At 46.9% G+C, this 13,112-nt stretch overlaps 1 protein-coding gene across 1 annotated transcript in view; it reads right to left on the bottom strand.

Annotated features, from left to right (window-relative positions):
* si:ch211-1a19.3 overlaps positions 1-11,959 on the bottom strand; it is a 17,531-nt gene extending 5,572 nt beyond the window's left edge. Inside the window, exons 1-2 of the mRNA XM_034530232.1 lie at positions 11,193-11,959; positions 427-523 (exon numbers count right to left, since the gene is read on the bottom strand). Of these exons, the coding sequence (XP_034386123.1) occupies positions 427-523; positions 11,193-11,519 (424 nt within the window). The 5' untranslated portion in view covers positions 11,520-11,959. The remainder of the gene's footprint in view (positions 1-426; positions 524-11,192) is intronic.
* Positions 11,960-13,112: the final 1,153 nt, after the last annotated feature.

Raw genomic sequence — 13,112 nt, 5'->3', positions numbered from 1 at the left:
CTTCAATCTTAAACAGCTCAGGCTTGAACCACAAAGCTGAAGAGATGAATGATTAAATGATTAAAATATTGATAATATACTTTGTTAATTCCTTCTTTCCATTCCTTCTAGTCCTGCCTCTGTGCAGTTCTAATTTCTTTACTTCTGTCCTTCATTATTTTATTCTTCAACCTCAAAGCTTAAGCTGCCTCTCCTCCCTTGTTTCCTGCTTCCCTTCATTGTTTCTTGGGTTTCTTCTGGTAGCGGATTGTTGTTGTTGTTGTTTGTTTTGCGTATCATTTCCATCGTTGTGCTTTCTGCCTGATCATAAAAGGAGACTTTCTCTCTCGCAGCAGAAAACACATTCCTGTTGTTGGAGTGTTTATTGACTGACTCACGGTGGCCATGGCAACGGGGGAAAGGCCTCTTTCATAGAGCGAGCGTTACCTTCCTGCAGGCTGATGTGAGCCGTGAGGTTGACCTCCGTCTGCTGGAGCTGCTCCTCGCTCCTCTGCAGGACGCTGATGTTCCGGTTCAGGAACACCTGCAGCACCAACGAAGAAGAACACCGTGTCATCACGTCTCATGTTTCTATGACACTACATCGAAATGTGAAAGTAGTCCACTAATCCGGACCCGAAGGTAAAAGAACCTGCTCATCAGGACCTTCTGAAGCCGCTTGTTTATCGTACAATCAGAAGTTATTATTATTATTAATATTATTATTGTCTAGCACCAATGTGGGACTCGCTTCATGAGATTCTTATGCACCTGGACTCCCAGAGCGATGCTAAGTGTGAGTCTAACTTCAGATCCGGGTCTCAGCAAAGGCCTTTTATCGTGTGATCCTGCAGAACCTCTTCAGACAGAACCCTGTTATGAAGCGGCTCTGAAGGTCCCTTGACAGGGCCCTAACCTGACCACAACCAAAGAGGCCAGGCCAGACCAGACCAGGCCAGACCGGACCAGACCAGACCGGACCAGACCAGACCAGGCCAGACCGGACCAGACCAGACCAGGCCAGACCGGACCAGGCCAGACCAGACCGGACCAGACCAGACCAGGCCAGACCGGACCAGGCCAGACCGGACCAGACCAGACCAGACCAGGCCAGACCGGACCAGACCAGACCAGACCAGACCAGACCAGGCCAGATCAGACCAGACCACACCAGACCAGACCAGACCATATCAGACCAGACCAGTTTGTGCCAGGCTGCTGTCTGCCCGCAGGGTTCAGCTGGTGATTGAAAGCAGGACGTCTCCGTCCGTTAACTCGACCCTGAGAACAGCTTTTAGAAACATTCCTTTCATTGAACGCGGCAGATAAAGTTAGACCAGCTCTTTAAACAGAGTCCTGCAGAGTCCTGCATTTAAAGGAACAGTCCTAACAAATGTCTTCACCCATACCAGTGTGAGTATGAGTATGAGTACTCACACTGAGTACTCATACTCATACTCACACTGAGTACTCACACTGAGTACTCACACTGAGTACTCATACTCATACTCACACTGAGTACTCATACTCATACTGAGTACTCACACTGAGTACTCATACTCATACTCACACTGAGTACTCACACTGAGTACTCACACTGAGTACTCATACTCATACTCACACTGAGTACTCATACTCATACTCACACTGAGTACTCATACTGAGTACTCATACTCATACTCACACTGAGTACTCATACTCATACTCACACTGAGTACTCATACTGAGTACTCATACTCATACTCACACTGAGAATAACTACCGGCCCATATCAAACTTGCCATTCTTAGGCAAAGTCCTAGAGAAGGTTGAAAACCAACAGCTTACTGACCTTCTCCTGTCTAACAATGCGTTTGATACTTTCCAATCAGGTTTTAGGGCCCACCACAGCACTGAGAGCGCTCTGATGAAGGTGACAAGACCGCCTGAACTAAAAGACATGCAGCCAAAATCAAAGGAATAGTGTCTAATCCAGACTTGGAGAGACTAATCCATGAGTTTGTCTCCAGCAGGTTAGACTCCTGTAACGGCCTTCATCATCCTTCATCATCCTTCATCATCCTTCATCATCCTTCATCACTCTTCATCATCCTTCATCATCCTTCATCATCCTTCATCACTCTTCATCACCATTCATCACATTCACAGTCAACAAGTTACAAGACAAAACAACATCAGAACAAACTGATCAAAGATTAATAGCAGCTGACAAATGTGGAATCCCTCTAAATATCACAAGTGGTAGCAGTTACAGAGCTCACGTATTAGGCTTTTATTTTGTAGGAAAGTAGAGGCGTGGCAGCAGTTACAGAGCTCACGTATTAGGCTTTTATTTTGTAGGAAAGTAGAGGCGTGGCAGCAGTTACAGAGCTCACGTATTAGGCTTTTATTTTGTAGGAAAGTAGAGGCGTGGCAGCAGTTACAGAGCTCATGTATTAGGCTTTTATTTTGTAGGAAAGTAGAGGCGTGGCAGCAGTTACAGAGCTCACGTATTAGGCTTTTATTTTGTAGGAAAGTTGAGGCGTGGCAGCAGTTACAGAGCTCACGTATTAGGCTTTTATTTTGTAGGAAAGTAGAGGCGTGGCAGCAGTTACAGAGCTCACGTATTAGGCTTTTATTTTGTAGGAAAGTAGAGGCGTGGCAGCAGTTACAGAGCTCATGTATTAGGCTTTTATTTTGTAGGAAAGCAGAAGCGTAGCAGCAGTTACAGAGCTCACGTATTAGGCTTTTATTTTGTAGGAAAGTAGAGGCGTGGCAGCAGTTACAGAGCTCACGTATTAGGCTTTTATTTTGTAGGAAAGTAGAGGCGTGGCAGCAGTTACAGAGCTCACGTATTAGGCTTTTATTTTGTAGGAAAGTAGAGGCGTGGCAGCAGTTACAGAGCTCACGTATTAGGCTTTTATTTTGTAGGAAAGTAGAGGCGTGGCAGCAGTTACAGAGCTCATATATTAGGCTTTTATTTTGTAGGAGAGCAGAAGCATAGCAGCAGTTACAGAGCTCACGTATTAGGCTTTTATTTTGTAGGAAAGTAGAGGTGTGGCAGCAGTTACAGAGCTCACGTATTAGGCTTTTATTTTGTAGGAAAGCAGAAGCATAGCAGCAGTTCCAGACAGAGCAAACACGATGATCACGGTTATCAGCTGAATCTTTCTAACAGCTCGAAGCTGAAGACAGGAAGCTGTCAGGAGCCACAAAGAACAGCGTTTCCTGTGTCGACGTGAATCAACTTCCTGTTGAGTCGAAGCTGAATTCAACTCCTGTTACCAGGTTCAGACCACAGGATCAGATCATTTAAGACGGCAAGCTGTGATTGGTCGGCCACGTCTCACAGAGACCGTCTGAACTGGACCAGAAGCTACCGGCTTGATTATCAACCTGAGACTTCATCCTTCAGGGAGACCTGCTGCTTCCTGTTGACTTCTAACCAATCAGCTGACTGAAGCATGTTCAGGTACTCTGTTCTCTATTTGTTCAGGTACTCTGTTCTCTACCTGTTCAGGTACTATGTTCTCTACCTGTTCAGGTACTCTGTTCTCTACCTGTTCAGGTACTCTGTTCTCTATTTGTTCAGGTACTCTGTTCTCTACCTGTTCAGGTACTATGTTCTCTGTTCTCTACCTGTTCAGGTACTATGTTCTCTACCTGTTCAGGTACTCTGTTCTCTACCTGTTCAGGTACTATGTTCTCTACCTGTTCAGGTACCCTGTTCAGGTACTATGTTCTCTACCTGTTCAGGTACTCTGTTCTCTACTTGTTCAGGTACTATGTTCTCTACTTGTTCAGGTACTCTGTTCTCTACTTGTTCAGGTACTCTGTTCTCTACCTGTTCAGGTACTATGTTCTCTACCTGTTCAGGTACTCTGTTCTCTACTTGTTCAGGTACTATGTTCTCTACTTGTTCAGGTACTCTGTTCTCTACCTGTTCAGGTACTATGTTCTCTACTTGTTCAGGTACTCTATTCTCTACCTGTAAAAGGTACTATGTTCTCTACCTGTTCAGGTACCCTGTTCAGGTACTATGTTCTCTACCTGTTCAGGTACTCTGTTCTCTACTTGTTCAGGTACTCTGTTCTCTACTTGTTCAGGTACTCTGTTCTCTACCTGTTCAGGTACTATGTTCTCTACTTGTTCAGGTACTCTATTCTCTACCTGTAAAAGGTACTATGTTCTCTACCTGTTCAGGTACTATGTTCTCTACCTGTTCAGGTACTCTGTTCTCTACTTGTTCAGGTACTCTGTTCTCTACTTGTTCAGGTACTCTGTTCTCTACCTGTTCAGGTACTATGTTCTCTACTTGTTCAGGTACTCTATTCTCTACCTGTTCAGGTACTCTGTTCTCTACTTGTTCAGGTACTCTGTTCTCTACCTGTTCAGGTACTCTGTTCTCTACTTGTTCAGGTACTCTGTTCTCTACTTGTTCAGGTACTCTGTTCTCTACCTGTTCAGGTACTATGTTCTCTACTTGTTCAGGTACTCTGTTCTCTACCTGTTCAGGTACTCTGTTCTCTACTTGTTCAGGTACTCTGTTCTCTACCTGTTCAGGTACTCTGTTCTCTACTTGTTCAGGTACTCTGTTCTCTACTTGTTCAGGTACTCTGTTCTCTACCTGTTCAGGTACTATGTTCTCTACTTGTTCAGGTACTCTGTTCTCTACCTGTTCAGGTACTATGTTCTCTGTTCTCTACCTGTTCAGGTACTATGTTCTCTACCTGTTCAGGTACTCTGTTCTCTACCTGTTCAGGTACTATGTTCTCTGTTCTCTACCTGTTCAGGTACTATGTTCTCTACCTGTTCAGGTACTCTGTTCTCTACCTGTTCAGGTACTATGTTCTCTACCTGTTCAGGTACTCTGTTCTCTACTTGTTCAGGTACTCTGTTCTCTACTTGTTCAGGTACTCTGTTCTCTACCTGTTCAGGTACTATGTTCTCTACTTGTTCAGGTACTCTGTTCTCTACCTGTTCAGGTACTCTGTTCTCTACTTGTTCAGGTACTCTGTTCTCTACCTGTTCAGGTACTCTGTTCTCTACTTGTTCAGGTACTCTGTTCTCTACTTGTTCAGGTACTCTGTTCTCTACCTGTTCAGGTACTATGTTCTCTACTTGTTCAGGTACTCTGTTCTCTACCTGTTCAGGTACTCTGTTCTCTACTTGTTCAGGTACTCTGTTCTCTACTTGTTCAGGTACTCTGTTCTCTACCTGTTCAGGTACTCTGTTCTCTACTTGTTCAGGTACTCTGTTCTCTACCTGTTCATGTACTCTGTTCTCTACTTGTTCAGGTACTCTGTTCTCTACTTGTTCCGGTACTCTGTTCTCTACCTGTTCAGGTACTATGTTCTCTACTTGTTCAGGTACTCTGTTCTCTACCTGTTCAGGTACTCTGTTCTCTACTTGTTCAGGTACTCTGTTCTCTACCTGTTCAGGTACTCTGTTCTCTACCTGTTCAGGTACTCTGTTCTCTACCTGTTCAGATACTCAGTTCTCTACTTGTTCAGGTACCCTGTTCTCTACTTGTTCAGGTACTCTGTTCTCTACTTGTTCAGGTACTCTGTTCTCTACCTGTTCAGGTACTCTGTTCTCTACCTGTTCAGGTACTATGTTCTCTACCTGTTCAGGTACTCTGTTCTCTACCTGTTCAGGTACTATGTTCTCTGTTCTCTACCTGTTCAGGTACTATGTTCTCTACCTGTTCAGATACTCAGTTCTCTACCTGTTCAGGTTCTCTCCTGTTGACCTGCTGGATGAGGAGGTGGATGAAGACTGTAAAAGAACTGATGATGTTTCTGGCTAATGAGCGCCATGTTGGATTCTCCTGTTTCACAAGGCGTGGTGTCAAAGTGTATTCCTATAGATAAAGGACTCATCTCTGTACTGGTCTTGTTAGACCTTAGTGCTGATAAAGGACTCATCTCTGTACTGGTCTTGTTAGACCTTAGTGCTGATAAAGGACTCATCTCTGTACTGGTCTTGTTAGACCTTAGTGCTGATAAAGGACTCATCTCTGTACTGGTCTTGTTAGACCTTAGTGCTGATAAAGGACTCATCTCTGTACTGGTCTTGTTAGACCTTAGTGCTGATAAAGGACTCATCTCTGTACTGGTCTTGTTAGACCTTAGTGCTGATAAAGGACTCATCTCTGTACTGGTCTTGTTAGACCTTAGTGCTGATAAAGGACTCATCTCTGTACTGGTCTTGTTAGACCTTAGTGCTGATAAAGGACTCATCTCTGTACTGGTCTTGTTAGACCTTAGTGCTGATAAAGGACTCATCTCTGTACTGGTCTTGTTAGACCTTAGTGCTGATAAAGGACTCATCTCTGTACTGGTCTTGTTAGACCTTAGTGCTGATAAAGGACTCATCTCTGTACTGGTCTTGTTAGACCTTAGTGCTGATAAAGGACTCATCTCCGTACTGGTCTTGTTAGACCTTAGTGCTGATAAAGGACTCATCTCTGTACTGGTCTTGTTAGACCTTAGTGCTGATAAAGGACTCATCTCTGTACTGGTATTATTAGACCTTAGTGCTGATAAAGGACTCATCTCCGTACTGGTCTTGTTAGACCTTAGTGCTGATAAAGGACTCATCTCCGTACTGGTATTATTAGACCTTAGTGCTGCGTTCGACACCATTGATCATGACATCCTATTACAGAGACTGGATCAGTCGATTGGCATTTCAGGTACCGCACTAAGTTGGTTTAAATCCTATTTATCAGATCGATCTCAATTTGTATTTGTAAACGATGAAGCCTCAATGACCACCAACGTTAATCACGGAGTTCCACAAGGTTCTGTGCTTGGACCAATTATATTTACCATATATATGGTTCTTTTGGGCAATATTATCAGGAAACACTCCATAAACTTTCATTGCTATGCAGACGATACTCAATTATATCTATGGATCAAACCAGAGGAGACCAACCAGCTCGCTAAAATTCAAGAATGTCTTAAAGACATAAAAACATGGATGACCTGCAACTTCCTGATGTTAAACTCAGACAAAACTGAAGTTATTTTACTGGCCCTGAACACCTCAGAGATCAATTATCTGGTGATGTGGTTTCTGTAGATGGCATTGCCCTGGCATCCAACACCACTAAAGAATCTCTAGTTATCTTTGATCAGGACTTGTCCATTAACTCCACGTTAAGCACGTTAACTTCTCCTCACCTACAAAGCCTTGATTGGTGATGCACCATCATATCTTAAGGAGCTTGTAGTACCATATTGCCCCACTAGAGAGCTGCTCACTAAATGTGGGTCTACTTGTGGTTCCTAGAGTCCTAAAAAGTAGGATGGGAGCCAGAGCCTTCAGTTATCAAGCTCCTCTATTATGGAACCAGCTTCCACTTTCAGTCCTGGAGGCAGACACAGTCACCTCATTCAAGAACAGATTTAAGACTTTCCTCTTTAATAGTGCTTATAGTTAGGGCTGAATCAGGTTTGCCCTGGTCCAGCCCCTTGATATGCTGCTATAGGCTTATAGGCTGCTGGGGGATGTTTTAGGATACACTGAGCACCTATCTCCTCTTCTCTCTCTCCTTATGGATGAATTTACATCTCTCCATTGCACCTTATTAACTCTGCTTCCTCCCCGGAGTCGTTGTGACTTCACGTCTCGTAGGGTCCATTGGACCTGGAGGTGTCTGAAGCTGGTCCTGGGTCCTTGCCCCTGCTTCCTGCTTCCAGCTTCTGGCCTGGACCTGGCCTCCTTCCCAATAGCCCTGCTCTGTGGCCCTGCTGACCCCCCTCCCCGCTTTCTCGTTCTGTTTCATGGATTGTGGAGGTTTGGATTATGGTCCATGTCTACTCCTCATTATTAATAATTTCTGTCATATTCATGTAATGTGTTTATGTAACTCTGTAACTCTGTTCATCTGGTCACATGACATCTATTCTTCTGTCCATCCGGGGAGAGGGATCCTCCTCTGTTGCTCTACAGAAGGGTTCTTACCTTTTTTACCCTGAAAGGTTATTTTCTATTATTTTCTTGGGAGTTTTTCCTGATCCGATGTGAGGTCAAAGGTCAGGGATACAGATTGTAAAGCCCTCTGAGGGGAGTTTGTAATTTTGGGCTATACAAAATAAACTGAATTGAATTGAATAGAAGGCAGTGTAGCAAGGCATTCTGGGTATCGTAGTCCCAGTTCCACATATCTGTGAGCAGGAAGTTTGCACACTTTCCGCTTCTATAAATAAAAAGGAATCTTCCAGCGAGTTTCCAAATACTGAGACAGACTGAGAGGGGGGAGGACCAGAGGTGAAGTAAGGAGAGGAGGAATGAGTCAGGACCAATCAGAGGAGGAGGAGAGGAGGAGGAGGAGAGGAGGAATGAGTCAGGACCAATCAGAGGAGGAGGGAGAGGAGGAGAGGAGGAGAGGAGGAGGAGGACACACTCACTTTTTCCAACCAACAAAAAATGAAGTTGGAAATGTTGGAAGGAACTAAACTCTCAACAGTTTAAACACAGAGGAGGAGAGGAGAGGAGGAGAGGAGAGGAGAAGGAGGAGAGGAGGAGAGGAGAGGAGAGGAGAGGAGAGGAGGAGAGGAGAGGAGAGGAGAGGAGAGGAGAGGAGAAGGAGGAGAGGAGGAGAGGAGAGGAGAGGAGAGGAGGAGAGGAGAGGAGAGGAGAGGTGAAGGAGGAGAGGAGGAGAGGAGAGGAGAGGAGAGAGGAGAGGAGAGAGAGGAGAGGAGAGGAGAGGAGGAGAGGAGAGAGAAAAGAGGAGAGAGAGGAGAGGAGGAGAGGAGAAGGAGGAGAGGAGGAGAGGAGAGGAGAGGAGAGGAGGAGAGGAGAGGAGAGGAGAGGTGAAGGAGGAGAGGAGGAGAGGAGAGGAGAGGAGGAGAGGAGAGGAGAAGGAGGAGAGGAGGAGAGGAGAGGAGAGGAGAGGAGAGGAGGAGAAGGAGGAGAGGAGAGGAGAAGAGGAGAGGAAAGGAGAAGGAGGAGAGGAGGAGAGGAGGAGAGGAGGAGAGGAGAAGGAGGAGAGGAGGAGAGGAGAGGAGAGGAGAGGAGGAGAGGAGAGGAGGAGAGGATGAGAGGATGAGAGGAGAGGAGAGGAGAGGAGGAGAGGAGAGGAGAGGAGAGGAGAGGAGGAGAGGAGGAGAGGAGAGGAGAGGAGAGGAGGAGAGGAGAGGAGAGGAGAGGAGAGGAGAGGAGAGGAGAGGAGAGGAGAAGGAGGAGAGGAGGAGAGGAGAGGAGAGGAGAGGAGAGGAGGAGAGGAGAGGAGAGGAGAGGAGAGGAGAGGAGAGGTGAAGGAGGAGAGGAGGAGAGGAGAGGAGAGGAGAGAGGAGAGGAGAGGACAAGGAGGAGAGGAGGAGAGGAGAGGAGAGGAGAAGGAGGAGAGGAGGAGAGGAGAGGAGAGGAGAGGAGAGGAGAAGGAGGAGAGGAGGAGAGGAGAGGAGAGGAGAAGGAGGAGAGGAGGAGAGGAGAGGAGAGGAGAGGAGAGGAGAAGGAGGAGAGGAGGAGAGGAGGAGAGGAGAGGAGAGGAGGAGAGGAGAGGAGAGGAGAGGAGAGGAGAGGTGAAGGAGGAGAGGAGGAGAGGAGAGGAGAGGAGAGAGGAGAGGAGAGGACAAGGAGGAGAGGAGGAGAGGAGAGGAGAGGAGAAGGAGGAGAGGAGGAGAGGAGAGGAGAGGAGAGAGGAGAGGAGAGGACAAGGAGGAGAGGAGGAGAGGAGAGGAGAGGAGAAGGAGGAGAGGAGGAGAGGAGAGGAGAGGAGAAGGAGGAGAGGAGGAGAGGAGAAGGAGGAGAGGAGGAGAGGAGAGGAGAGGAGAGGAGAGGAGGAGAAGGAGGAGAGGAGAGGAGAAGAGGAGAGGAAAGGAGAAGGAGGAGAGGAGGAGAGGAGGAGAGGAGGAGAGGAGGAGAGGAGGAGAGGAGAAGGAGGAGAGGAGGAGAGGAGAGGAGAGGAGAGGAGAGGAGAGGAGAGGAGAGGAGGAGAGGAGAGGAGGAGAGGAGGAGAGGATGAGAGGAGAGGAGAGGAGAGGAGGAGAGGAGAAGGAGGAGAGGAGGAGAGGAGAGGAGAAGAGGAGAGGAGAGGAGAAGGAGGAGAGGAGGAGAGGAGGAGAGGAGAAGGAGGAGAGGAGGAGAGGAGGAGAGGAGAAGGAGGAGAGGAGGAGAGGAGGAGAGGAGGAGAGGAGAAGGAGGAGAGGAGGAGAGGAGAGGATAGGAGAGGAGGAGAGGATGAGAGGAGAGGAGAGGAGAAGGAGGAGAGGAGGAGAGGAGAAGGAGGAGAGGAGGAGAGGAGGAGAGGAGAGGAGGAGAGGAGAAGGAGGAGAGGAGAAGGAGGAGGGGAGAGGAGGAGGAGAAGAGGAGGAGAGGAGGAGGAGGAGGAGAGGAGGAGGAGAGGAGGAGAGGAGAAGGAGGAGAGGAGGAGAGGAGGTGAGGAGAAGGAGGAGAGGAGGAGGAGGAGAGGAGGAGGAGAGGAGGAGGAGAGCAGGAGAGGAGGAGGAGGAGAGGAGGAGGAGAGGAGGAGGAGAGGAGGAGGAGGAGAGGAGGAGGAGGAGAGGAGGATGGGCGGCAGGGTCCACTTGAAGTCAGCTGACCTGTCGACTGCTTCATCACTTCAGATCAATTCATCTGTTATTAATCAGTTACTGATTAATAACAGATGAATTGATTCATGTATTATTGGTCTCACAGTAGCCACGCCTCCTAATCTGAACCAATATCAAGATTAACCTTCTAGAAGATTCTAAACACGTTATGAATATGGACCTGAGATGACTGGAGCTTCTAAACACGTTATGAATATGGACCTGAGATGACTGGAGCTTCTAAACACATTATGAATATGGACCTGAGATGACTGGAGCTTCTAAACACATTATGAATATGGACCTGAGATGACTGGAGCTTCTAAACACGTTATGAATATGGACCTGAGATGACTGGAGCTTCTAAACACATTATGAATATGGACCTGAGATGACTGGAGCTTCTAAACACATTATGAATATGGACCTGAGATGACTGGAGCTTCTAAACACATTATGAATATGGACCTGAGATGACTGGAGCTTCTAAACACGTTATGAATATGGACCTGAGATGACTGGAGCTTCTAAAGATGTTATGAATATGGACCTGAGATGACTGGAGCTTCTAAACACATTATGAATATGGACCTGAGATGACTGGAGCTTCTAAAGATGTTATGAATATGGACCTGAGATGACTGGAGCTTCTAAACACGTTATGAATATGGACCTGAGATGACTCACGTTCTCCTGCCGGCAGCCCTCCAGCGTGGTCTTGGTGGCGTTGAGGCGGTCCAGCAGCAGGAGGGTCTCAGCTCTCTGGCGGCGCTGCTCCTCCCGGACTTCCTCCAGCAGCTCCTCCAGGGCCACCTTGTTCTTGCTCCACACCACCTTGGCCCCCTCCCTCTTCTCAGTCACCTCCTGCAGCTCGGCGCGGCACACGGCGGAGCTCTTCAGGTCCGGAGAAGTCCCCCACACCACGATGACCACCAGCGAGACCAGGGACCACAAGGCCAGCAGGGCCAGGACCACGTTCTTGGCCGTCTGGGAGGAGCTGGACGAGGCCGCCATGAAGGAAGAGGGTGGAGGTTGATGAAGAGGAGGGTGGAGACGAAGGTAGACCTTGATGAAGAGGAGGGTGGAGATGAAGGTAGACCTTGATGAAGAGGAGGGTGGAGATGAAGGTAGACCTTGATGAAGAGGAGGGTGGAGATGAAGGTCGAGCTTGATGAATAGGAGGGTGGAGATAAAAGTAGACCTTGATGAAGAGGAAGGTGGTATATGAAGGTAGACCTTGATGAAGAGGAGGGTGGAGATGAAGGCAGACCTTGATGAAGATGAGGGTGGAGATAAAAGTAGACCTTGATGAAGATGAGGGTGGAGATAAAAGTAGACCTTGATGAAGAGGAGCTGTGTGCAGCAGCTGCTCTCAGAGAGTCTTTCAGGAGTGATGTGGACTTTCCCTTCAGGCTGGGCAGGAACTCAGGGAGGGGCCAAGCTCCACCCCCTGCCTCATGCGCTCCACCCCCACTTCCTGCTGCCTCCCCACCCTAAAGCTCCTCCACCCTTCATGTCGGTGAGAGGACGATCAACAGGAAAGTCACACACACCTCTCACATAGAACAAACTTTCCATGTGCGTGAGTGTGTGAGTGTGTGAGTGTGTGTGTGAGTGAGTCAGTGTGTGAGTGTGTGAGTGTGTGTGAGTGAGTCAGTGAGTGAGTGTGTGAGTGTGTGTGTGTGTGTGTGTGTGTGTGTGATTGTGTGTGTGAGTGTGTGTGAGTGTGTGTGTGTGTGTGTGTGTGTGTGTGTGAGTGTGTGTGTGAGTGAGTCAGTGTGTGAGTGTGTGAGTGTGTGTGAGTGAGTCAGTGAGTGTGTGTGTGTGTGTGTGTGTGTGTGTGATTGTGTGTGTGAGTGTGTGTGAGTGTGTGTGTGTGTGTGTGTGTGTGTGTGTGTGTGTGATTGTGTGTGTGAGTGTGTGTGTGTGTGTGTGTGTGTGTGTGTGTGTGTGTGTGTGAACACTGAGGCTTTCTGTTTCTATTTCTCAGCCTCACAACGATGAACTCTGGAACACAAACGACTGAAAGAGAAACGAAACTGAAAAAAGAAAGACAGAAAAAAAAGAAATAAAGAAAAGAAGTAAAGAAAAGAAATAAAGAAAAGAAATAAAGAAAAGAAATACAAACAGAAGTAAAGAAAAGAAATAAAGCTCTCACTTTTTCCTGACTTCCTGCCAGCTGCTGGCAAAGAGTTGGCACAGGCCCCGCCCCCACCAGTCTGTCTAAGCTGTGATTGGTTCAGAGCATGACTCTCTCTCTAAACATCTGTAATGTCTGCCAGGAGGCTGAACCCCCTCCCCACCCAACAGAATGGAGTCTCAGTTAACTGTGATAATAATAGCAATAAGAATAATAGTAATGATAGTAATGATAATAATAGTAATAATAATAATAATAATAATAAAAAAAATAATAATAATTAAAGCTGCGAGCAGCGATGAACAAGGTTTTTTTCTTGTAAATGTCTCGTAAATGTTGTGTAGATGTTGTGTAAATGTTGTGTAAATGTTGTGTAAATATTATGTAAATGTCTTGTAAATGTTGTGTAAATGTTGTGTAAATATTATGTAAATGTCTTGTAAATGTTGTGTAAATGTTGTGTAAAT

This window comes from Cyclopterus lumpus, chromosome 4, assembly GCF_009769545.1.
Source record: "Cyclopterus lumpus isolate fCycLum1 chromosome 4, fCycLum1.pri, whole genome shotgun sequence".
In the NCBI taxonomy this organism is placed as follows: Eukaryota; Metazoa; Chordata; class Actinopteri; order Perciformes; family Cyclopteridae; genus Cyclopterus; species Cyclopterus lumpus.
This window is presented reverse-complemented; position numbering and strand designations above follow the sequence as displayed.